Here is a 26,654-nt window from a genome sequence, read left to right as displayed (position 1 = left end):
AGAAGTTAAGTGACTTGCCCTAAAGTAGAAGGTACTAAGCGGCAGTAATGACTAAAACCCTTATATCCTGAATCCCCAATCCAGGGCTTTCCATCTTGCCACAGGTTTTCCCCAAGAATTGCTTCTCAGTGTCTTACCCTTCTAAATCCCAGTTGTCCCAATTAATCTTCCCAAGTAAACATTAACTAGTTCAAATTTACTACTTCTAGAAATTGAAAGACTATCAACGTGGCTATTTCATTAAAAATTACCATAAAACTAATACTAATACAGCACATTCTTGTAAAAAAAGAAGCTCAAGTTGTAAACTAATTGTGTGAAAAGTCCAAGAAATTAGATGAGTCAAGAGATTATACCCTCCTAAGTCATGGCTAGGGCACTGTGTAACCCATTCTGAGCAGTGTGTAGTCTTTATGAGCTATAAAAGCGAGCCCAGGTATGAGAAGAAAGGTAAGGCACCTGTTGAGTCTTATAAAATAAAAAAGTAAAATGACAAAAGTACACCTGAGCAATACATCCCACAAAATTTTTGCTAAACATCTGAAACAAATGTAGCTTATGACTTTATACTACAGAAATCGTTAAGCATTTGAACTGGCTATTCTGGCAGTCAAAATAAGCCAAGAAGTCAGTTTCTGTTTGTGTCAATACAGGCTGATAAGAGTACATTACCAGCAGGAACTGGCCTGTGAAGATAACTTTCAGCGTGAAAAAAAACAAATCAATTCCACAATCAGAGCCCAACTTCAACTTGGCAATCAAAATTGGCACCACATCCATGGCAGACATATCATACAGTAAAGGGGGATCCAGCCCCTCCCTTCTGTTCATTTGGAGTCATATTAAACCGTCAAGACACATGAAATATGTGCAGTTGTAGTTCTAAATGAACATTTCAGAAATTTTTCTTCATTCTAAGTGGTAGCCAACCAGCAACACCGTCTGAAATCCCTTATTGTGTAAGAGACAGACCTAGGGATGAAGTTTCTCAACGCAAGTTACAGCGCCTACCAACATGGTTTTTAACATCGCTGATTTCATTCTTCAGTACTGAAAACATCAGTAATGGTTACGTGTTCCTAGACTATCTTAAGCTAGAGCAACCACACTAGCATCATCCCCAACGCACAAAACACAGGGCTTTTATTTTGATGAGTTCACTAAAGCCAAGTCTGCAACGAGGGCGCAGCAGTCGTGGAGCCGCGAAGGCGCCGTCCTCCACTCGGCGTGCATGGTCCGAGTGACAGCGGCTACACTCACGGCCACGACACTCGGCCGAGAGGCTCCGGGACCCTTGACGGGCTTCGCCGAGGACTCTACGCACGGGCATATCAACAGCCTTTCAGCATCTCCCCCCCCAAAATTATCCATTTCCTTCCCTAGCTTGGTCAGAAATCATTAAGTCTACGGGGTCTTTTCTCCTTCTGCATTCTCTCCGAAGAGGTTTTCGAAGAGAAAATTCCAGGTTCGGGATTTACCACCTCACATCACGGCGATTATAAAGCATCTTTTGTCAAATACAAGGGAGCCCCGCGCGCGTATGTGACCGCCGGGCCCACGAGCCAAGGCGGCCGCGGCTCTGTCGCAGCCTGCCGACGTCCCAGACCCCGCGCGCGGCTCTCGGCCCAGCGGAGCAGGCCCACGCGGGCCTCGGTAGGGCGGCCCGGCCTCCGCGATCGGGGCGCCGCCCGCTACCGGCGGGGGCACTTGGGGGCGGCGCCCACCTAGGCCAGGGCTGGCACCTGCGGCCGCGGCGGCGCCAGGCCTGGGGTCGGCCAGCCCCGCTCCTTCCCTCGCAGCCCGCCGCCGCCCGCACCTTACCTGCGGGCTGTCCTCCAGCGTCTCCTCGATGGGCAGCTTGTCGATTCCCGGCATCGTGGCGGAGGGAGGGCCGCAGCAAAAGACGAGGCGGCGGCCGCCCACAGCTCCCGCGCCCGCCCGCCTGCAGCAGCTGACCCCGACCCGCCCTCTCTCGATGGGTCTGCCGCCCTCGCCGGGCGCCAAGGGGCTGCGCTGCCGCGCGGGAAATCCCGCCCCCTTGGCCTGACTGCTCCGCCTCCCGGCGCGCTCATTGGCTCGCGGTGACGCCCGTCACCGCGACGGGGCTGGCCCGGAGGTTCCTTCACTGCTCGGGGCTTGATTGCGAGCTTGGGCCTCCGAGGCGGCGGAGGTGGGTTTTACTGCGCCCCTCGGGCGCCAGCCGTGCTTCCGCGCGTTTGGTTGTAAATCGTAGGGGACAGTCTTCCCCCAGCAAGGCGTACGTCTCCTGGAACCAGAGCCTCGAGTGAGGACAGCACTGGGGAATTTGGGGCGGTTTGACTACTCCCGCAACGTTTTTCGTCAGAGACCATGAAGGAGACCTCCCTGCTGGCGCCTTCTTTAGTTTCCTCAGATTATAACCTTCCCAAACCTGCCTGAAGCGTCCAGTTTCCCCTCTCCAGCAAAATGGTGCTGGCTAACTCAGATCTGAGCGATCAGTTGTGTCGTTAACTTGGCTTTTAGGTAAATTCGTGGACAGTAGTCTCCGTAAGATTTTTTTCTGAGCACTTGCATATCAGTATATTCAGTTAAAAACATGACTTTGCTGCCAATTCGTCAGTTCTTACCTGGCCTTGAGAGACTGACATGCCACAATTCAGACTTCCATATTTCCTATAAATCACAAAACATCTTTTTAAAGTCAGGGTGCACTGATTTATTATGCTGGTAACTGATTAGCATTTCTGTTAAAGTTTTGGAAGAATCTTTAAATAGCTTCTTCAGCCTCTAACTTTTTTTACAGGAAAGAAAAGTGAAGCTCTACTTCTAGAACTCGGTCTGGATTAGAACTTCTGCCTCTTTTGTCCATCTCTATATGTCCACATTCCTTACAGAAGAATCATTATACAGAGAAAATGGCAGAATCACTAGTGTCTTCTAAATAGCCATTAATCCCACCAATCCATCCCATTTTCATTCAAGAAGTATAAGAAATGCTGAATAAAAATTATTAGTTGCCCGATTCCACAGATAAATTGGAATAAATCCAGGTACAGTGGAACAAATCCAAATACAGTAACGGGAATGGAAGTTACTTATTTTAAACTCAAATACTAGATTTTACCATGATCTCTTGAAGGGCAAATAGAATCAAGTTTTTAAAGTTTTACCAGGTAGACTTGCAGTATAGTTTCACAGAATAATCCTTAGATTTCAATAAACTTTCAATAAGAGCTCTCCCCTTAGATTGTTTATCAACTAGTCACCCTGTAGAAGAGATCTTTAGTTTTTGAAAGGTGGTTTGGAGTCAGTTCTTAGAGTGTTACTGGTTCCCAGCTGCTTGGATGTACCCGGCATCATACAGATCTCAGCAATACAACTCTGGCCTTCGACATTTCTCGTCTATCAGCACAGTGGCATGCAACCTGGCTATAAAGAAGGAAGACTTTCAGGGTAAGTAACATTCTTGGTTGAACTGTAATTAGATTGTAAGTGAAGAAGAAGAACGTTAGTGACAATTGATAAGAATCAGGAGTAAATGATACGTGAAAACAAAGTGAAGAAGAGTTATATGGTGCAGCTGAAGGGGTTCGGCCAGTTAACTTGGCCAAACTAAATAATTCTAATGAAAAATTATCTTAGGTATCTGAATTATCTGGGTGGGGTATTATCATCAAGTTAAATGGTTTCCTTTTTTGTATGTTACGTGCACCTAAACTGTGCAAGGATTCTCAAGAGGCTATTATATTATCAGAGAGAGGCAAGGAATTCTTGCCTGGCTCAGCTGATTAAAAAACAAAGCAAACAAAAACAACTTCACGTTCAATTGGGTGGAGACGCAGTTTAGTCAAATTATAAAGCTAGAAAGAATCTTAAAAGGCTTTCCATTTGGATCCTCTAGCTTTAGGCTACTGTTCACTCTGCTCAACCAGAAAAACGATTGTATTTCCTATTTTAAAACACCTCTAAAACTGCAGAATTGCAGTCTCCTTTGATAACCAGTTTAAGTTTAATCAGCCTAAGTTCTGTATAGTTGACCAAACTCGGTTCCTTTTATACAGGAAATGAGGCTTGTTCAGAGAATGCTTCAAGGTTTACTGGAGCCTTGTGTGGGTAGCATAGTAAAAACTGGCTAGCAGGTTAATTTTATGGAAGGCAAGGCAGCTTTAAACAACATCCACCAAAGAATTCATTGAGACGTTTCACAATATAATTTACAACAAAAAGACATACAGTCTTGTAAGTAGATTTGTTAATTATTAGTCTCCTAAAATTATATTTGATCTTCTTATAATTAAGTTTTTACATGATACCTCTTGAAGTTCTGGTCTGCGGTATATAATAGGAAAGAATCCAACAACCCAAATGACACTGGTGCTTTACCTTTTAAAATTATCCCCTTAGGTTAGTGGTTACCAGACTTATGCACACATAAAAGTCATCTGGGGGAGGTTGTTAGAATGCGGATTACTGAGCCCAGCTGAAGATTCTGATGCAGTAGGTCAGAGGTAGGACTGGGACTCTCCCAGGTGAATCCAAAGCAGGTCATCCTCAAACCACATGTTGAAAAACTCTATCCAAAATGGAAAATAACCATTTCCCTTTACCAAATAACCTTGTATTTTAGAAAATTTAAAGGGTCAAGTAAATATTTAGGAAAGAGTCTTTGGTTCCAGCTGAGGATGGTGAGAGGGGCACCATTTCCAGAATCACCTAGAGAGCTTGGGAATCTTCCCACTTACAAGCATCCCCTGAAAGACTCCATCAATCTGAAATTCTGGGGTAATTCATGCTCATTTTGAGAGTATAATATATAATGCAAATAATTCTAGATGTTACCTAATAAATCACTCCTTAATGAGACTCACTTTAACAGATAATTCAGCTGTTTTCTTAGCATTCAGCTGAGATGAACCAAATTCAAGAAATGAGTATATTAATTGATATTTTGGGAACCTGAGTCATTCCATCGACTCTAAAACATTTGAACCAGTGGTCGAGTGGGGAGAAGCTTTGGGCAATTGGGGGGTAGAATCAAAAGTTCTGAGGAGTGTGTTCCAAAAGAGGTGGGTGGGCAGCCAGGACCAACTGATTCTTCATTGTGCCCATTGCAAACCACCCTCTAGTCTTTGACCTTAATATTAATGTTGCTTTTGCTCTTTGCCACAGCATCCTTAGATTGCAAATTTGTGGCTAAAACATAAATCCTTGGAAAGGCAAATTCCATAGCTTCTACTTTCTTGACTGTGAAAAGAATGAAACTTTATTTCTAGGATAATTGTATATGCCTGTTTCTTTTATGGTTGCCTTGATTCATTTTTGGAAGATGAGGACATTGTAAACTAATTTCTTTGACCAAGCCAAGAACTGTGAAACCAAGCAGCATCATTCCTGTTTCTGTTGGGAGGTGAATAAATACATGGGCGTGAGCTCATGGACATGGACTGTGGAGCCAGCCTAGCTGGTTTTGAATCCTGGCCTCACTCTTTACTAGTTCTGTGACTTGAGTCAAGTTACTTAACTTCTCTGTGTCTCCATTTCGTCATCTAAAAAATGGGGCTTAATATAGAGAACCTACATGATAGAGTCGGGAAGATGATTAATGAGCTTTCAGAATAGTGCTGGGCCCAATAAGCATCCAGTAAAAATCAGCTAAGTGTTCCCTTCATGATTTACCAATATTAAATGTTTCAGTGCTTTTAAGGCAGCTTTCATTTTCTTCATTTCTCCCTCTGTATCATAACTAAAGAAGCCAATATTTTCTAAATCAGAAGATTGTCCTCATTGTCTTAGAGAATCCTGATACTATTTTAAATAATATTACCGTTACCCTTGCTAGTGTTTTATCACTTTGATCTAGGGGCTTTTGTGGTCAAATCAAAAAATTTTTAATCAATATATATATATTGTGATATTCTGGAGAAATGGTGTAGGTACCAAACCAGCAAAGGCTATTACCCTGTTTCTGGTTTTTGGTTTTTGGCAGTGTGGGGAGGGGAGATGCCCTCAGATTAAAAGATATAAGATCTTCACGACATTCCTACTTCCCAGAAGTTCTGGGGAGCAATAGGCAAGTCAGTGGAGAAGAGATTGCTCTTAGAGAAACCAATAAGTCCCATGACAGGTTAATCACTGAAATCATTTTACTTTCTATGGAACCACAGAGGGCAGTGAAAAAACAGTTACAGAGAATTGATTAAACCAGTACTGTTTATATCATGGCTGATGCAGAGAAGTCTCAGAGTTAATCAGGACATCCTTCTAAGAACACTAGGTGGTGCTCTGAATTTAGTTTTAGGATTCAAACTACCTCAGGAAATGGCTGTCGTCATTCAACAAATATTTATTAGGTAATGAACAAAATATTCGAAATCTCTGCCTTTGCGGAGCTACCGTTTAGTGGAGATGGTAGGAAGAGAGACAATGAAAAATAAACATAATATGTAGTATTAGAAGTATATCAGTAGTATATTAGAAAGTGGGGAGCGCTATGGAAAGCAGCAGGGAAAATGGGATGAGGGGCAGTTGCAATTTTAAATAAGCTTGTCAGAGTAGACTTCATTGAGAAGGTGACATCTGAACAAAAACTTGAGTCACTGGAGTGAGCAATGGGGACATCTGAGGAGAAGGTGTTCCGGGAGAGGAACAACCTGGCAGACGCCCTAATCCCTAAGGCAGGAGTGGCTGGCTATTTTGAGAATTGCATAGAGATCAGGGTGGCAGGAAAGGTGTGAGGATTTTGGATAAAAACACCTTTATTTATTTTTTTAATATTATTTGTTTTTGGCTGTGCTGGGTCTTAGTTGTGGCACGTGGGATCTTTTTTCAGTTGTGGCATGTGGGCTTCTTAGTTGCAACATGCGGGCTTCTTAGATGCGATATGCGGACTCTTAGTTGTGGCATGCGGACTCTTAGTTGCAGTGTGCATGTGGGATCTAGTTCCCCTACCAGGGATCGAACCCGGGGCCCCTGCATTGGGAGCACAGAGTCTTACCCATGGGACCACCAGGGAAGTCCCAAAAACATCTTTAACTGAGGTTGTGATTTGAAACAAATGTTGGAGAAACTGTATAAATTAGTGATATGAGATATCATAAATCGTGGGCAAATTAACATTGTCTTAAGTAAACTCAATACTTTATGAGATGTATTGGTTTAAAGGAAAAATTACATGAGTGATTTAGCTAAGTCATGTTCTATATACAGGGTCAAAAGTAAAGTCTTAATAACAGAAGACAATGATTTCTTGTAAAAACAGCTGTATGTTTTTTTCTCTTCCCTTTCTGAATAATTCAGCCCTAAAGCCATTAGGTGTGGCTAAATAAAGTAGGAGTCTATGCAGGGTGGGTAGGCATGGGGGGCTCAGAACGGGGTGTTGGAGCCAGCAGGGGCGAGGAGGGCGTCCTCACAAAGGGGCACCCTGGTGTGGGGTGCCAGAGCCCATGCAAGGTGAGCCCCCTCATCTACATAGGGGGGCGTCAGAGCACAAGGTGGGTAAAAACAGCATTTTGGTTGGAGGGGCAGCCCCCAAGCAGCAGGATGTTGGAGCAAATGTGGGGTGAGGGTGCCTGAGAGGGCTGTTTCGGAGTCCAAGCATGATGAGGAGGGCTTTTGTTCAGGTTGGAAGCCTGCTGCAGGACTTCAGAACACAAGGGGTATGGAGAATATCCATGAAGAAGGGCAGCCTAGTGCAGGGTCTCAGAGTCCCAGTGGGGTGAAGAAGGTATCCACACAGAGTGCTTGGGTGTGCGGTGTCAGAACCCAAGCAGGGAAAGAAGGGCTTTTGTGCACCTAGGTTAGGTTATTGGTACTCTAGTGCAGTAAGGAAGGCTTCCATGAAGTAGGGCAGCCTGGGACGAGGCATCAGAGCTCAAGTGAGGAATTAGGGCATCTTTGCGGGGAAGGAGTGGTAGCAATGGCAGTTTGGTTACACAGGGGGATAGATGCAATAGGTAAATATATTGAGGATAAGGGAAGCCAGATTTCTCACTGTCAGAGAAGGGAATTACAAATATGGAAAGGGGGAAAATTTAGAATGAATCCTCTGGTATGAGATTGGAATTAGAGGTGTGTATGTGAACTCACAGATTTCAATAAATGTATAGGAGTAAACTGGATGTAAAGTGCGTATATGTCACATACCTGCATGTGTTTCTTAGCTTTTTCATCGAGAAGGCTTGTGAGCAGAGATGCCCCAATAACAATGAATGCACATCTGAGTCCATATCTTGGCTTCCAAACCCCATTCTCCGTTAAAAAGAACTAGGGCTCCTTGGAGAAATGGCTGACACAAGGGCTAGAGCAAGAAAAGAACAAGATGTGCCTGAGACATCTTGTTGTGCTAGAAAGTAGAAAGTGCTCAAAACTGATGTGTCAAAAGAACACAGAAGTCAGCTTGAAGGGGGATCCCATTAGCCAAATCAGGGGACATTTCAACGTCACAATAAATAATGAGATTCTAACTCATTAAATAAAATAGGAGAGACTTCTCCAGTGGCGCATTGGTTAAGAATCCGCCGGTCGGGCTTCCTTGGTGGCGCAGTGGTTGAGAGTCCATCCGCCTGCCGATGCAGGGGACACGGGTTCGTGCCCCGGTCCGGGAAGATCCCACATGCCGCGGAGCGGCTGGGCCCGTGAGCCATGGCCGCTGAGCCTGCGCGTCCGGAGCGTGTTCTCGGCAACGGGAGAGGCCACAACAGTGAGAGGCCCGCATACCGCAAAAAAAAAAAAAAAAAGACTCCGCCTGCCAAGGCAGGGGACACGGGTTGGAGCCCTGGTCCAGGAAGATCCCACATGCTGCAGAGCAACTAAGCCCATGCGCCACAACTACCGAGCCAGCGCTCTAGACCCTGCGAGCCACAACTACTGAAACCCGCATGCCTAGAGCCCGTGCTCCGCGACAAGAGAAGCCACCACAATGAGCAGCCCACGCAATGCAATGAAGAGTAGACCCTGCTCACCGCAACTAGAGAAAGCCCGCGCGCAGCAACGAAGACCCAACACAACCAAAGATAAATAAATAAATAAATAAATAAATAAATAAATAAATAAAATAGGAAACCATGAGTCCCTGCTGATATAAAGAAGTGAATAAATAGAAAGTTTGTTGAGGAACAAAATATTTACATAGGCTTAAAATACCTCGCCAAAAAAATACTACATTATAAAGGTGAAAAGAGTAACTTTATAGTGGGAAAACCTGGCAGATGCCATCTTAATCAAATGCTCAAAGTTAAAATCACCAGTAATGAGACAAATCAAAATTATGTGCTACCTGCTAGGAAATGAGAACACAACATCACTTTTGTGTCATCCTGCCAAAGATGCTTAACCTGAATCTAATCATGAGGAAACCTCAGACAAACCCTAAATGAAGGACTTTCTACAAAGTAACTGACTGTAATGTTCAAAAGTGTCCAGGTCATGAAAGTCAAAGAAATACTAGAGGATCTGTTGCTGAGTGGATGAGACTAAAGTAACACAATTGATGGCAGTTTGTAATTCTGAACTGGATCCTTTCACTGTAAAGGATGTTATTTGGGACAATCGTGAAATTTGAATTGGGTTTGGTGATTAGGTGGTAGTGATGTATCAGTGTTAACTTCCTGACTTTGATGATTTTATTGTGATTATTTAGGTGAATGTCCTTGTTTGCAGGAAAACACACTAAAGTATTTAGGGGTGATGGAGCATGATGTCAGCAACTACTGTCAAATTGTTGGAGAGAAAAGTTTTTTGTACTATACTTGCAACTTTTCTGAAAGTTTAAGATTCTTTCAAAATTAAATAGAAAACATTAAATATTAAAATGAAAATTGGTGCATAGATATATTCATGAATAGACCAATGACATGATATGTTGCTAAATTGTTTATTTTTCCCTTAAAGTTTTTTCAGATTTTAAAGAGAAATTATTAAGTAAATAGATGTCATGGCTGTTGGCAGGAAGAAAGCGTAGTTCCTGGAGAGGGGTATGACCTCAGGGTACTCAAAGTAAAATATTCCAGAGATGATTTTTGCTCTTTTCTGCCCTGCCCCCCATACATATATCTGCTTTAATGGGGACCCAAACACTGCCGAGAATTCTCAGGTAGTACTTATGTGAAAGGATCCAGTGGTAACCACGACACCTGCCTTATTTGATTATAACCTTTTAGAAATATGTATTTATTTTAAGGCAATTCCACTAATATCTGAGTTGCTAGATTTCTGAAATGTTATTTCCAGTTATCTTCTAGTACTAAAATGAACTCATTTATTTAGGTTATATATGTGAGCTGTATAACAATAATGTTTACTATTCCAGATAAAATCCCCTAAAGTATTTTTAGAATCTTTATCATTTAACTTGCATGCTGCCAATTTTTCATCAGTTTTTTACTTTCTCAATCTGGGAACTATATTTTAATTCTGAGGTAATTCAGTTTGCTAAATACTTTGTCATTTGTTTATATGATTAGAAATACAGTTTTCAAGTGGTAAACTCTCCTTCATCTCTGTTCCCTCTGTTAATGATGTCATTATCCATTTGGTCACGTAAGCTAGAAATATGGGAATCAGGTTCACCTTCTCCCTCTTACTCCCCTCAGCAGACACACACACACACACACACACACACACACACACACACACACACACACACACACACACACACACACACACACACACACCCCTATACCTGACTGGCCTTCATTACGTTGCTTTTCTCTGACCTTTTCTTGAAACATCTCTACCTGAAGACATCTCTGAAAAGCCTTCATAGTAACATTGATAATGGTAATAAATGATAGCAAGCAGTTTACATAATGTTTACTATGTGTCAGGTGTTACTTCAAGGGCTTTGCAAGTATTATCTCATTTCATCCTCAATTAGGTACTATAATTATCCCCATTTAATTATAGAGGAAACTGAAGCACAGAGAGGCTAAGTTACATGCCCAAGGTCACATAGTTAAAAAAAGGCACAGTGCTGGAATTTGGACCGAAGTAGTATGACACCAGAGTTGGGCTCTTACCACTCCTCAGCCCTTCTCAGTCTCACTCAAGTGATCTGGGCCCTTTTCTGCTCCCATAGCCTCTTGTGCACACATCTTTATTATATTCTTATATTGAAATTTTGTATTTATTGATTGGTGTTCCTAGAAGAATGAGAGAATTTTGTTATTTATACTTACAAAAGTAGAGAAAATAATGAACCCACATTACTATATTTCTATTCATTAGAGACAATGAATCCACATATACCCATCAGTCCAATGCAGCACTTATCAACATTTTGCAACACTTGCTTCAATTACCTTTGTTTTCTTTCTGGGTTTTCCTGAAGTATTTTCATTTCTTTTTTTTTTTATAATATAAAATTTTTTAAAATTTATTTATTTAATTTATTTATTTTTGGCTGCATTGGGTCTTTTTTGCTGTGTGCAGGCTTTCTCTAGTTGTGGCGAGCAGGGGCTACTCTTCGTTGCGGTGCGCGGGCTTCTCATTGCGGTGGCTTCTCTTGCTGCGGAGCACGGGCTCTAGGCACGCAGGCTTCAGTAGTTGTGTTGTGTGTGCTCAGTAGTTGTGGCTCACGGGCTCTAGAGCGCAGACTCAGTAGTTGTGGCGCACGGGCTTAGTTGCTCCGCGGCATGTGGGATCTTCCCGGACCAGGGCTCCAACCCGTGTCCCCTGCATTGGCAGGCGGATTTTTTTTTTAGATGTTGGGGGTAGGAGTTTATTTATTTATTTTTGCTGTGTTGGGTCTTTGTTTCTGTGCAAGGGCTTTCTCCAGTTGTGGCAAGCGGGGGCCGCTCTTCATTGCAGTGCACGAGCCTCTCACTATCGCGGCCTTTCGTTGCGGAGCGCAGGCTCCAGACGCGCAGGCTCAGTAGTTGTGGCTCACGGGCCCAGTTGCTCCACAGCATGTGGGATCCTCCCAGACCAGGGCTTGAACCCGTGTCCCCTGCATTGGCAGGCAAATTCTCAACCACTGTGCCACCAGGGAAGCCCGGCAGGCGGATTCTTAATCACTGTGCCACCAGGGAAGCAAGCCCTCCTGAAGTATTTTCAACCAAAACCCAGAAACCTAAAATTTCAAATTCTGAAATTTCACCTGTATATACTTAAGTAGAATATCTTTTAGAAGGGCATTTAAAAAAATATAACCATAATCTCATTATCACACTGAACAAAATTAATATTAATGACTACCTTCTTGATCATGAGTTTCTTGAGGGCAGAAATCATTTCATCCCCTGGTTACCTAGTACATCCCTGATATATGCTGGAGTTTAATAAATGTTTGTTGTGATTCAAAAGGTTGTTTTTAAGTTGATAAGAACCATGACATTTATCCTCCAGAAACAATGTTATAAATAACAATCAGGTTCTCAGGTTAACTGACAACTCTCATTTAATCTACAATGATTAGATTAAATGGCACTAACGTGTAGGCCTGAGCCCCTGGGAGCCTTAAATCCTAAACTATTTTATCTTTGATTATTGAGTCTGGGGAAATCCTGAGTCTAATTTAACCTAGCCCTGAGTTTTCTTGTTCCCACTGTCAATCTGGGGAGGACATAAAGACAAGGGCTAGATTGGGTGGGAGTGTTCATTGGTAAAGATTTCTTAGAAGGAAATATGGCAGAATCCAGCGAAAAAATAATATATTCTTTTTTTTCATAATAAATTCTGGTTTATTTTTGGGTGATAAAGAAATAATATATTCTTCAAAGAAACTTTTTCATGGAAATACTCCTGCGTATGTGCTAACAAGGTAGTCATTGTTTGTTATAGTTTAAAAAATTGGAGACAAACGTAAGTGCCATTATCAGGGGTATAGTTCAATGAATTATGGTTCTTCCACTTGATGTAGCACCAAGCAGCTGTTGAAGAATGAGGTAGAGCTGTGTGTGCTGATGTCATGTCTTGTCAGTGTGGGGGAACCACATTGCAGAATAGTATGTGTGTCTGACTCCATGTGGATGAAAACGTGTGTGCATGCATCTACCTCTTTATGTCAAGGCATTCTAAAAAGACAGGAAGGAGCAGCACTAAACTGTTAATGGTGGCCAGTGGGTTGGAGAGTAAAAATGGGGTAGAATTGAAAGGGACTATCATATTTTACTCTATGTACCATAGTATTAAATGAATTTTTTTAAAAATAGAAATGTATCAGAGTTTTAGATGATTTTACATCAAATTTTTAAAATCAAGGGCTTGATGTATGCAAGGCACTACACTGAAAACAATTTTGACTGATTTGAAAGTGTAAAAATATGAAACTATACTCTTGAGGTTGAGAAGAGCAAAGCCTAAAATGTTTTCTAAATGTTATAAATAGAGTGAACTTATTCTACAAGTCTTTATTTAATATCTCCTGTTTGATGGACACTGTGAGCCGTGCTGGGAGAGACAGAAGTGTGTGAAATAGTCCCAACTCTCCTGAACCTTGTAGCCACTGGGAAATATACCATGTGTCTCAAGTTACAATGATGGCTGAGGAGGGCCTGAGGAATGACAGAGTGTCACAGATATGAATTGTGCCTCAGGATTTTTAAATTTTAAGCTCAGATTTTAAAAATGAATCCCCCATCTCACTTTTTATTTAATTATAGTTTCAGAATGTCATAATGTCTAATTTGTGGATTACCCTGGAGTCATACATAAGTAGTTCATAGAAAACTGGGACTACTTTTACACATTAAAAAGCAATGACAACAGTAGTAAACACACAGAATTTACATTGCCTGTCCAGCTTACAAATGTCACCTCTTCCTAGTCCCATCCATCCATCCATCTATCCATCCATCCGTTTATTCACTCATTCAACAAATATTTATTGAATGTCTGCTTTAGCGTTGCTCTAGGAGATATTGTATGTGTAATAGTAAAAAATAAAGTATTTTATTTTAGAAAACACATTTTAATATTTAAAAATACTGAGGGTCTCAAATAGAACAGTGTAATTCCTGTGCAGAAGTAAGGGGCAAATGTCATTAAAGCTTTGCTTATTGCATTTCTTTCTTATTATGCTCACAGGCTGATTTTATTTCTTATTATGCTATGACTGGATTTTAAAAATCTCTGCCAAAACACCTAACACATTGGGCATTTTTCCTGATAGTTAATGATTTGGGACTTAATAGAAATACATAATTAGAAAATAAATGTTAGCAAAGCCTGAGTTGATTTACAAGTTACTAAAGCAAAATAAAACATAAACCTCTCAACTTTTACTTCACCTTGAACATGTAGATGTTTAAAATATAGGCTGTCCAATTTTACAATTCCTAAAGTCTCTTCAGTGTCAATGTGTCAGGCTTTTATTTCTCATCTCAAAATAATTGTTGAAAGATATTGAGGATTGATCATAAGCAAGATTTCACAACCTTTTTCTTTCTTTTTAACTTTTTATTTTATATTGGAGTATAGTTGATTAACAACGTTGTGTTAGCTTCAGTTGTACAACAAAGTGATTCAGTTATACATATACATGTATCTATTCTTTTTCAAGTTCTTTTCCCAATTAGGTTCACAACCTTTTTCTTAATGGATCAGTACACTTTGATGTTTATATCATGAGATCATTGGTGAAGATGTTACAGTGGCCATTAATTGATAAAATCAATAGAACAGGGAATTTGGAGATGGAAAAGTCAAGGCTCTGCCGCTGCTATTTGGTGACTTCTGCAAATTACAACTGAACTCTCAGTTTGTTTTCTCAGCTACCAAATAGTGGAGGATTTATTAAAGGATTAAGCACAAATACACTAAAAATGCTTTAAAAGCTATAAATCACTACAGATATTTTGTGTTTGTATTCATTATAACATTACTCTAGATAAACAGCACTTATTAGAAACCAACAGTAGACATTATATTAGTGGTGAAACAGTATTCTCATGTCAGGAACAAAACAAGTATGTCTGTTTTCATCATCACTATTTTCAACATTGTTCTATACTTCTAGACCAGCGTTGTCTAACAGAACTTTCTGCGGTGATGGCAATATTCTCTGTCTGTGCTGTTCAATATAGTAGCCACTGGCCACAAGTGGCTACGTAAATGTAAATAAATTACAGGAGAATTAAATTTAAAATTTAATTGCACCAGCACTTGCACTAGCCACTTTTCAAGTGCTCATTAGCCACATGTGGCTAGTGGCTACCATATTGGATAGTGCAAACACAGAACATGTCTCTCATTTTATGGGACTAGAAGTTCTATTTGTTTACAATCATAGAATAATGTTTAATTATTACCACATATCTATCCATCCACCAATCTATTTTATTTTTTATGCATTTTAAAGTTACAGACATCAATATACTTCTCCCCTAAACTCTTTAGCATGTGTATCATTAACTATAGTTCAGCACTCGTTTATGCTTCAACAGATAAAATTTTACATACAGTGAAGTGCATAAATCTTAGAGTATTAATAATTATTGACAAGTGAATACATCTGTGTAATCCAAAACCTAGCAAGATATAGAACATTACCATCACCCCCCATGTTTCCTGATTCTTCTTCCCATTCATTCTCTGCCTCCAACTCCAAATTCTGATTTTTTCAATATAAACTAGTTTTGTCTGTTCTGGAACATCACATCAGTAAATCAAACTTCACGTATTCTTTTGTATAAGGCTTCTTTGACTTATAATGTTTTTGAAATGCTTTTGAAATTCATCAGTGTTTTTCCATATATTGATACTATATATCAATACCTTTATATTGTTGAGTTGTATTCTACTATTGTATTATACCATAGTTTATCTGCATTCCTGCTGATAGACACCTAGTTGCCAGTTTGGGCTATTATCAGTAGAGCTTCTGTGAATATTCTCATGCAAGTCTTTTTGTGGACCTGTTTTCATTTTTCTAGGAATGGAATTGCTAGATCATAGCATAAGTATATGTTTGCTGCTAATGTATGGGATTAAATTGATTTTTGTATATTTACCTTTATAGTATGACTTCGCTAAATTCACTTATTAGTTTTAGTAGCTTTTGTAGATTCTTAAAAGTTTTCTATTGTAAACAATCATGTCATCTGTGAAAAGAGACCCTTTACTTCTTCCTTTCTGATCTATATAATCTTTATTTCCTTTTCTTTCTTTATTGCACTGGTGTTCAATAGAAATGGTGAAAGTGACCATCCTTGCTTTGTTCCTTATCTTAGGGAGAAAACATTCAATTTTTCACCACTAAATAGTATGTTAACCGATTATTTCTATAGATGCCCTTTATCAGATTGAGAAAGTTACTTCTAATCCTAATTTGCTGAAAAAAATTTTTTTTTAATAAATTTATTTATTTATTTTTGGCTGTGTTGGGTCTTTGTTGCTGCGTGTGGGCTTTCTGTAGTGGTGGCAAGCGGGGACTGCTCTTTTTTGCGGTGCGCCGGCTTCTCATTGTGGTGGCTTCTCTTGTTGCGGAGCATAGGCTCCAGGCGCGCGGGCTTCAGTAGTTGTGGCACATGGGCTCAGCAGTTGTGGCTCGGGGGCTCTAGAGCACAGGCTCGGTAGCTGTGGCGCACGGGCTTAGTTTCTCCACAGCACGTGGGATCTTCTCAGACCAGGGATCGAACCCGTGTCCCCTGCGTTGGCAGGTGGATTCTCAACCACTGCGCCACCAGGGAAGTCCCAAGATTTTCTTTAAATGTTTGATAAACTTCACCAGTGAAGTTATCTGGGCCTGAAGTTTTCTTTGTGGGAAAGAATTTGATAACCAAGTCAGTTTCTTTAATAGATATAGAACTAGGCATGTTTTCTATTTCATGTTGTCTCAGTTTTGGTAATCATATATTTTTCGAGATACTTGCCTATTTCATGTAAGTTGTTGAATTTACTGATATAAAGTTGTTCATTATATTCTTTTATCTTTTTAATGTCTGCAATTTCTGTAGTGATATCACCTCTTTATTCCCAATATTGGTAATTTGTGTTCTATCTTTTTTTCTTGACCAGTCTACCTACAGGTTCTCCCTTCCCAGTTTTTTTTTTTTTTTTTTTTTTTTTTTGGAGTATAGTTGATTTACAATGTTGTGTTAGTTTGTGCGGTACAGCAAAGTGAGTCAGTTATACATATACCTATATCCACTTTTTTTTTTTTTTTTAGATTCTTTTCCCTTATATGCCATTTACAGAGTATTGAGTAGAGTTCCCTGTGCCCAGTTTTTTTTATGAGGAGCTTTTTAAATAAATTATCTAGTGCTGTATAAATCACCCAAAGCTTAGTGGTTTAAAAAAGTAGTATTCATTTAATACCTCTCACAGTTTCTCTATGTCAGGAATTCAGTAGTGACTTGGATACCCAGTCCTGTCTTGGAGTCTCTGTTAATATTGTGATCAGGTGTCATTTGGGACTTCAGTCATGTGAAGACTTGAGTAGGGCCAGAGGATTCACTTCCCAAGTGACTCATTCACATAGCTGGCAAGTTGGTGTTGACTATTGACAGGAAACCTCAGTTCCTCTCCATGTTGGCCTCTACACATGTCATGGTAGCTGGCCTCATGTGCTTGCCAATCTTTGATTGTGAGGTTATATTTGCTTACTTTAAATCTGTGGGAATCCTGTGGACCTAAATTAGGGAGGCTTTCTTCCAGAGAGAATTTGGTCTGCTTTTGCCAGGAACCATTACTGAAGTGGCCTGAAGTAAGAGAGTTCAGTTCGGTGCCCCCCCGCCCCCGTCTACCGCTAGCCTGAGGATTAGAATCCTGGTTTCAGTGATGCTAAGGATTTTTCCCGTGTGGGTTACCTCGTATTTATCATTTGCTTACTGATCACTGCTCCCAGTTCTGATTTCATTTCTTGGTTGTTGGGTTTTTATTGTTTTGTTTGGTGAACAAACAAAATTTCCCTTACTTATGGGGATCTCAGCAATGTATTTGAAGGTATTTTTTACCCAGGATCTAATTGTTTTGTAGTTGAAGGGTCTTTCAAGGAATATGGTCCAGCATATTGCTAGAACAGAAATATCCCATTCACTCTCCAGTTTACTTCAAGTCTGGCTTTTTTCTTTACCCTCCAGTTTGCCAAGGTTGACAGTAACCCCCTTGTTAACAAACCTAGTATATTTTCACTCAGCCTCTCAGCAGTATTGACACAGCTGACCATTCATTTATTCTTTCATCTAGTATGAGCCGAGTACTGTTTTGGATGCTAGAATGAACAGAACAGACAAAAATTCTAGAGATAGGAAACAGGCAGTAAACAATAAACATAATAAACAGATATATAAGGGACTTCCCTGGCAGTCCAGTGGTTAAGCCTCCATGCTTCCACTGCAGGGGACATGGGTTCGACTCCTGATCAGGGAATTTAGATCCCGCACGCTACGCTGTGCTGGCACAAAAAAAAAAACAACAAAATCAAAACAACAACAAAAAAGGATATATAAAAAGTCAAAAGGTAGTAAATGCTTTTAACAAAAATTGGAGCAGGGCAGAGGGCCTCAGGAATCCTGAAAGAGAGGTTGAAATTTTTAAAGGGGCAGGAAGAGTAAGCCTTATTGAGAAAATGATATTTGAGGAAATACTTGAAGGAGGTAACAGAGTAGTCCATGAGGATATGTGAAGGAAGAACATTCTAGGTAGTGAGAAAAACCAGTGTAAACTCCTGAAGCAGGATTGTGCCTGTGTTTTCAGGAAGAGGTCCAGTGTAGCTGGAACAAAGTGAGCATGGGAGATGTAATAAGAGGTAAGATCAGATAGGGAAGGGGGGCTGGCAAATCATGTCAGAGCCTGTAGGACACTATAAAGACTGACTTTTACTGAGATGGGAAGCCATTTTTTGAGCAGAGTTATGATATGAACTGACTTTTTTTTTTTCTGCCACACTGCACGGCTTGCAGGATCTTATTCCCAACCAGGCAACCAGGGATTGAACCCGTGCCCCCTGCAGTGGCAGCACGGAGTCCTAACCACTGGACAGACAGAGAATTCCCTGAACTGACTTGTTTTTAAATGATCCCTCTGGCTGTTTACTGTGTTGATAGAAAGCCATAGGAGATCAAGGATGGGAAGGAGATCAGGAAGACCACTTGAGATGCTATTGTAGCCATCTTTCTCCTTGATCCTTTTTCCTCTCTTGGGTCAATTACTGTATCTCCAGATTTTTCTCTTGCCTTACTAGCTGTTTCCTTCTCTAGTTCCTTCTCCAGCACATCTTCTCCAATTTCCAAATGTTGGAATACCTCAGACTTGGTCCTAAGATCCTTCTTGTATCTAGGTCCATTCACTGGTGATCTCATGCAAACCTCTAGATTTTAATGGCTTTAATACCTATGATTTATGCTTGTAATGCACAAACTTGAGAGATTCAGCCCGGAGCTCATACTCATAAACCCAGTAGCCTACTTGCTATCCAAACTTGAACTCTTCACTTCTTGCCAAACCTTTCCTCTCCTAATCCAGGCTTTCACACCGCAGTAAATGACACTATATTTGCTCAAGCCAAAAAACAGTCATCCTTAATGCCTCTCTTTCCTTCATTTCCACCAGTCCATCAGCAGGATGTGTTTATCTCTCCCTGAATGGATGAGCTATTTCCTCCACAATGCTATGTGTCAAATAACTTCAAAAATCTCAATGGCTTAAACAACGAATATTTATTTTTCTCACTCACAGTACTGTAGGTCAGTTGGTGTTTGGCTGAGTTTGCCTGGGCTTGGCCTACTTGACTGCAGGCCGCAGGATGGGTTGGGATCTGTGTGTTCATTCTGGGACTCAGGCTGAGGGGCAGCAGCTACCCCAGGGATGACCACATGGTGATATCAGAAGCTCAGGAGGGAAAACCAGTCATGCTGGCACATTTCAAGCTTCTGCTCACATCACTTCCCATTGGCTGAAGCAAGTCACATAGACAAGCCTAAAGCTAAGGAGTGGGAAGTACACTATATCCACTATGAGGCCACAGCAAGGGGGTGGCTGTATAGTATATTATGGGGATTGAAGAATTGGTACTAATTATTCAATTACAGTCTCCCACAACCTCCTGAAGAATTGTATCTCTCCCCAAATCCACTATTAGCCTTCATCTCTTGCCCCAGACAGCTATCTCTGTTTTCATCATACCTAGAACAATGCCTGGCATTAGTATATGCTCCGTAAAAAGGTATTGAATAAACAACTCCCAACTGATCTTCCTGGTTACATTCATCACTCTTCAGTCTCTTTCTACGTAGCAGCCAGGGTGGGGTTTTAAAACCATAAGTCCTATCTATGATATAATAAAAAGAAATATATTTGGCCTTTGTCCCAAGTTCCAGGCACACAGCTACTAAATTTCTTGGAATTTCTTGAGTAATAAGAGTGATAGGAGCATCTTTTATTCTAATGACATGACTCTTGGTGGGTTCTAGATAGCTTCAAGGTGGGGGCTGGTTGCCAGAAAGACCAAACCTAGATTAGAGGCTTGTAATTTTCAGCCCCACCTCCTAACCTCAGGGGAGGGGAGAGGGGCTGGAGATTGAAATCAATCACCAATAGCCAATGATTTATTCAGTCTTGCCTATGCAATGAAACTTCCATAAAAACCCCTAAAGGCCAGGGTTCAGAGAGCTTCCAGGGTGGCGAACACATTGAAATGGTGTTCACTGGGAGGGTGGTGTGCCCAGAGAGGGCATGGAAGCTCTCTGACCTTTCCCCCGTACCTTGCCCTATACATCTCTTCCGTTTGACTGTTTCCGAGTTGTATCCTTTATAATAAACTAGTAAACATAAGCAACATGCCTTCCTGAGTTCTGTGAGCCATTCTAGCAAATAATTGAACCTGAGAAGTGGGTCGTGGGAACCCCAGATGTACAGTCGGTTGGTCAGAAGTACACGTGGCAACTTGGGACTTGCAAACTAGTTTCTAGAGTGGGGGCAGTCTCGTGGGACTGAGCCCTTAGCCTGTGGGGTCTGCACTAGCTCCAGGTAGTTAGTGTCAGAATTGAATTGTAGGACACCCTGTTGATGTCTGCAGAGAACTGGAGAATTGCTCGGTGTGGAAAAACCCATACACATTTGGTGTCAGAAGTGTTGTGAGTAAAAACAGCTCAGACTATCATATTAGTCCCAACTTAAAACCCTACCGTGGGTTCCCTTTGCTCTTGAACTCCTTACAATGGTCTTTATAAAGGCATCTCTTATCCAGCCAGGCCTGGCTCTCCAAACAATAGCATCTGGTACCACTCACTTCTCTCTGGCTAACTGCCCTTTTCTTCCTCAAATATTCCAATGCTTTTCAGCTGCAAGACCTTTGTACTTGCTGTTCCTTCTGACTGGAATGCTTTTTCTCAAGATCCTGGCATGCTAGCTTTCTCTCATCCTCAGCTTCAGCTAAAATGTCACCTCCTTAGAGAGGCCTCCCTGACCATCAATACTTAAAGACCCTCTTCCCATTCCACCCCTACCCCCGTTATGTTTTATCACCATCACCTTGTTTATTCCTTTCACTGAGTTTATCACTCTCTAAAATTACCTTGTTTTGTTTATCACTAATCTCTAGCACCTAGAATGGTATCTGGCTCAGGTTAAGTGCTATATAAAAATTCATTATATGAGTATATGAGAAAACATTTCCTCCACATTTTAAAAGAAATTCTTTGCTATCTTTTATTTCCATCTACTCATCCATATATAAAATGTTATAAGTAAGTCCAGATAAAATCAACTCAGGAGAAATAAAAATATTGCAATGTTTGTGTTCGTAAAGAAGAAATTAGGGACTGGAGTTGCTTCAGCCTGTGTTGTGGCATCCTTGAAACTTGTGCCTCTAGGACACTAATCTGTGGGGTTGAAGGTCTCAGTGAGGCCTCCTTCCACCTCCCTTACCTGACTTACCTTTTCTCTTTTTCCATTCTCATCCCTAGTTAATGTACGAGATTATTTACTTATTTACAATTATTGTTTGTTGCCTGTCTCCCCACTCCCACGCCCGCTGTGAGCTTCATGGGCACATGAAGGCAAGGATCCTATTCTGTTTTTTCTGGTACTCAGTAGATGTTCACCCAACTGCGGGATGAATGCATGAATGCATGAATGTTTCAAAGGAGAGAAAGGAATCTGGGAGGTTCTGAATCAATCTCTTCCTCCAAGTCTTCCCAGAGTAAGGTCACCCTCACCATTGCACAGTCTACCTCCCAAGACACTACAGGCAAAACCTCCACAAGGTATAAATGTTTTACTAGTTTATTCATTGTCAGGATGGCTTTACTTGTATATTTATAAATCTATCTTGTGTGCCTGTTGATGCTTTGTGTGTGGATCCTTTATTCACTCTAGAGCTAGTGTAAGGAGGAATTTAGCTTGGTATTTATGACATTGTGATAGGAAGTGACATCATGATAGGGCAAAATCTGATGAAGTTGAGCTCAGTCCTGTAGAGGCTGTTTCCTCTATGACACAGACTACTTTTCCTCTTCCCACAAGAAAAGCCTAATAGTTGTTTAAATGCTGGATAAAGCTGAGCAGTTAAATTTATCATCAAGAAGGTATTGGAAGAAGAGGAGCAGGAGAGTACAAGAACTAAAAGTGTCACAACTTTGGTAGGAAGTGGCCACTTCAGAATCTTCCCAATTAGCAGGTGTGTTTCTCTTTTAATTTCATGTTTTCTTAGGATGATGACATTAAAATATTCTGTTCTTGGTTATTTTTCACAAACCTTATTGTCCTCATGAAAACCCTCCAGTCCCTCAAAATATCAACAGAGAGAAATTTTTCTTTAAAAGATAAACTGTTTTTTTTTCTTTGAAACAACTATGTTGGGAGAGAAATTCTTCCTTTAGTTTCAATAGTCATACTTTTTAGTTGCTTGGAGGCGGTTACATATGAATCTTCATATAAACTTGTATCTCTCTCATTTAAAAGAAAAGATGAAAGAAGAGAATTAGCTCATTAATTATTTAAAATACTTGGTGCAACTGTTCCTTATGAATTAATCGAGGCACTTGGAAGACAATTAAACTCAGTGTTAATAACATTGCCAACCTTTTCCAGTATGCTGCACTCCAAATACTATTGTGTTTTCATTGACAACATTCACTATTACATATGCATGTGAAAAACAGGCCTTTTCATCAGAATTACTATAATAGCATTAAGGGATTATTATTTTTTCCAATTTCTTTGGAAGAAAATTCACTTAAATTAGATTATTTATTACTTGACTGCTCTCCTTTCTTGCCTGTATTAGGTAACTGGAGTTCATGAAAGTATAAACTTCAGAATAAAAAGCATGATTTTATACATTAATGATTTCAAATAAAAGAGGAGTGTTAGTCTGTGCATCACTTTTCGAGAAAGTTAAGTCTGTGTTCTGCTTAGGAGAGATAACACTTTTTGTCCCTGTACGTGGCCCCCCTGGTGTAACCATTAGTTGCTAATTACTTGCAAACAAATAAACAATTAACTCCTGGAGCTGCTGGCTGGGCCAGTGTTCATTGACATGCTAAAACTTTCTAAGACGGGATTTTAATTAGTGACGTTCTAAATCCAGCCCCCATCGTCAGCGGAGCCATAAGGTGAACTGCAGGAAGGTTCAGCCCGGTACACGTGGGGCAGAGCCAGCCAGGGAGGAGTGGAGAGGCCAGAACTATAGCTCTGTGCAGCCCACACGAGGATGTCTCCCAGCCTTCAAGAAGGTGCTCGGCTTGGGAAAAGCAAACCCCTGCCCTGCTCCTTTTCAATTGAGAGCATCTTAGGACTGGACCAGAAGAAAGACTGTGTTCCATCAATGAAACCCCACAGGCCCTGGGCAGACACCTGCGGCTCTTCAGGTACGCCACAACTTAATTTTTAAAATTCTTTGTTAATTAGTTTGCAATGTTTAATTTGACCTTTTTTTCGTACTACATAGACTTAGAGAAAAACTGCAATTTCATCCAATTACATAATTGAAGAATCTAGCACTTTTAATGCCTCCAGCTGAGTCCTATGGGAAATAAAAAGAACATCGGCCTTAGATCCAAGTGGATATGAAGTTCACCCACAGGAAATGCCAAGAACCTTCATTTTCTTCAGAAGATCTCTGGGTGTATTTGCCATATCAGATATTCTAAATCTCTTTTCACTGAAAATTAAATGACATTCAGAGGCCAAAATATGTCCTCTATCAGCAAGGCAGGGTTTTCATTTTTGTTTGCTTTTTGGATTTTGGTCGATGAAAGGTCAGTTCTGTGAAACCCAGAAGAATTCTACTAGGAAAATTAAAGACAAGTTCCTGAAATTACTTCTTATAGAACTTTGTGGAATATAGAATTGGACATCTAAGGTGGGATTTATTTTTCTGTTTTTAGGGAAAGAGGTTAACCTATGTCTACATGTCCCGAGTCTTCCTAATGGGATCTCATTACCTTGTACTGTGGATCACTCAGTGCCGGAAGAAAGTGTTTTGAAATATGAAGATTACTTTTCACCCTCAGAAAGACTTTCTTTGAAAAGAGAGTTGAGTTGGTATAGAGGCCGAAGACCCAGAACCGCTTTTACTCAAAACCAGGTAGGAAGTTTTTTCAACCAACGATCGTAATACAAAGGCTTTAACTGACACCGTGTTGGGCAAAAGCCTATCCACTTTGGGATCTCAGTTTAGAATCCTTATTAATGAAACAATAGACTGTCTCTATCTCTCTCTCTTTAACAGTTTCTGGATAGTAATTTTTTTGAAAAAGGCATACAGATTAATTGCCCAAGATTTAAATGCAATTATGTTGCTATACAAATTAAAGTCTATTTTATGATAACATACCAAAGATCAACACTTTAAATAACTGTTTCCTTATTCTTAGATTGAAGTGTTGGAAAATGTCTTTAGAGTAAACTGCTATCCTGGCATTGACATCAGAGAAGACTTAGCTCGAAAATTGAACCTAGAGGAAGACAGAATCCAGGTAATTTTTTAATTTAGTTATTACTCGTGGTAATTAAAATGTTAAGAATAATAAAATAACATTTCTCAGATCTGTTTTCTTTTTCCTTAATTTTAGATCTGGTTCCAAAATCGGCGTGCAAAGCTGAAAAGATCCCATAGAGAATCACAGTTTCTCATGGCCAAAAAAAATTTCAACACAGATCTCCTGGAATAGATAGAAAACTAAACATGGGGAATTATCTTCCAATTGTGGAATATAAAGAATCAATGGGGATATCAAGTGTTAAAAATGTGATGTTTTCTTTTCTGTGTTTAATCTGAGTATTGTCTTTTTTTTCTGAAAATATATTGTAAATAATTACTATTATAACATGGTACCTATTATACTTGGGCACTTTTAGTTACAATAAAGGCCTTTCCTAATATTTTAATAAACATTTTCAGAAAAAGCCAGCTATTTTTTGTGAGCAAATTTAATCTAATAAATTAGTTTGCTAAAATCAGTAAACTCATGACTAATTGACTCCACAAATGGATTCCATTTACAAAATAATTCAAGTCAAATAATCTGAAGAATGGCACAAAGGTGTGATTTGTTTCAATAAGTTTCCTTCAACTGCATTTTGAAACATTATACTTAAACATATTAGTGTGATTTATTCGTGAATCTTTTGTTCCTTTTGATTTCTGGCAGAAAGCAGTGAGAATTTCTCACCATATATCAATACAAATCCGTATAGCATTCCAGTTTCAAGTTGTTTTTTTTAAAGCAAAGTTATTATTGCCAAAGTAGAGATGTAAAATCATGAGTTGTCTTATTCATGCCATTAGTATTGCATTGCACAAAAGAACTGAGCTACAAATAAATGCAAATTTTAAAATGTTTTTCTAGTCCACTTAATGTTGTACTTTACTTGCATTCATCAAAGTAAGAATGATCATCTGGCTTGTATCTATTTCCAGTTTAGTGATTTCCAATCACCTGTATATTTTGTTACAAGTAATATATATGTTGACTGAGGAGGTAAGATAACTCTCCTGCCTTTTGTATATGTTCTGACATTGTCACTGGAAATAATCAGGGCACTTTCTGGGCCAAAACTGTATTTTCTTTGCATTTGCCACTGTACCTGCCAGTTAAAGACAGGAATAAGATAAGATGCGTCACAAGGGAGTCCTGCCACTGGAGATCTGGGTATTTATTTTCCACTTAATTAACGGAAGGCCAAAGTGGGTGTTCTTTTTGATATGAGCTGGAGAACGCTGACTTTGTTTCCTGGAAGCTGTATTTCAAGTTTGCCCATTTGGATTGAATTCTCCCTTGCTTGCCTTTTTTTCCTTCCTATTCCTCTGCCCTTCTTTTCTCTTCCGGTAATGACCAGAGTAGGCTAATTCTTGTTGAATTATTGAGTCTCTGCCCATTATATATTTTTTCTTTCATTTTTTAATTGCATGGAAAAGACTAGAGGAGTTTGTATCTTATTGCTGAGGAAAAGTACCATGACTCAGATTTTAGAGCTTTTAAAAAATCATTTTCTGAGAACAATTTGGGGTAGAGAGCTCTGTGTCCCAACAGCTTCAGCAGTAAGCTGTGCTTATCCTGTTTCACTATTGCTGAGATGGAGAGAGAGGAGGAAGAGAAGGGCAGCAGGGAAGTAACTGGAAGAGCAGAAGCATTAAATGTTTTCCAAGAAGTCTGTGCTGTCACCCTGTGGGGCCACTTTTTCTAACATAAAGAGCTGCTTTCAGTAATATTATAAAATTCAAAGCACTATTTATAAAATATATTAGTCACAATTTATCCACCAAGAGCTTTCTTTGCTCTTCGTAGGTTCCT

The 26,654-nt window shown here is 40.2% G+C and overlaps 2 protein-coding genes across 8 annotated transcripts in view; one reads left to right on the top strand and one right to left on the bottom strand.

Annotated features, from left to right (window-relative positions):
• Positions 1-1,984, bottom strand: part of APPL1 (adaptor protein, phosphotyrosine interacting with PH domain and leucine zipper 1) — a 31,831-nt gene extending 29,847 nt beyond the window's left edge. For 2 of the 3 annotated variants that reach the window (XM_019947603.3, XM_019947605.3), the window contains exon 1: positions 1,822-1,983. In XM_019947603.3, coding sequence (XP_019803162.1) covers positions 1,822-1,875 — 54 coding nt within the window. In that variant the 5' untranslated portion in view covers positions 1,876-1,983. Of the gene's footprint in view, positions 1-1,821 lie in introns of all 3 variants that reach the window. The other variant, XM_019947602.3, reaches the window with a different exon arrangement.
• On the top strand, positions 1,852-25,701 carry HESX1 (HESX homeobox 1). Of its 5 annotated transcripts, none has more exons than XM_073811259.1 (6): positions 1,852-2,170; positions 2,783-3,432; positions 23,447-23,726; positions 24,246-24,445; positions 24,735-24,836; positions 24,933-25,701. In XM_073811259.1, the coding sequence occupies exons 3-6, from the start codon at positions 23,570-23,572 to the stop codon at positions 25,029-25,031; spliced, it is 558 nt and encodes a 185-aa protein (XP_073667360.1). In that variant the 5' UTR covers positions 1,852-2,170; positions 2,783-3,432; positions 23,447-23,569; the 3' UTR covers positions 25,032-25,701. The 5 variants fall into 5 exon arrangements, with proteins under 5 accessions (XP_073667360.1, XP_004324746.2, XP_073667359.1 ...); XM_004324698.4 differs by having other exon boundaries at positions 2,116-2,502; XM_073811258.1 differs by having other exon boundaries at positions 2,116-3,432.
• Positions 25,702-26,654: the final 953 nt, after the last annotated feature.

Source organism: Tursiops truncatus, chromosome 10 (assembly GCF_011762595.2).
Source record: "Tursiops truncatus isolate mTurTru1 chromosome 10, mTurTru1.mat.Y, whole genome shotgun sequence".
NCBI lineage: Eukaryota > Metazoa > Chordata > Mammalia > Artiodactyla > Delphinidae > Tursiops > Tursiops truncatus.
Note: the sequence above shows the minus strand (reverse complement) of the source record. Positions and strands in the feature narration are given on the sequence as shown.

Excerpts from the sequence above, each read along its gene's own strand:
- HESX1 (XM_073811259.1), top strand. The coding sequence starts at position 23,570 with ATGTCTCCCAGCCTTCAAGAAGGTGCTCGGCTTGGGAAAAGCAAACCC. Across the intron at positions 24,446-24,734 it reads CCGCTTTTACTCAAAACCAG|ATTGAAGTGTTGGAAAATGT; the intron begins GTAGGAAGTTTT and ends CCTTATTCTTAG. Across the intron at positions 24,837-24,932 it reads TAGAGGAAGACAGAATCCAG|ATCTGGTTCCAAAATCGGCG; the intron begins GTAATTTTTTAA and ends CCTTAATTTTAG.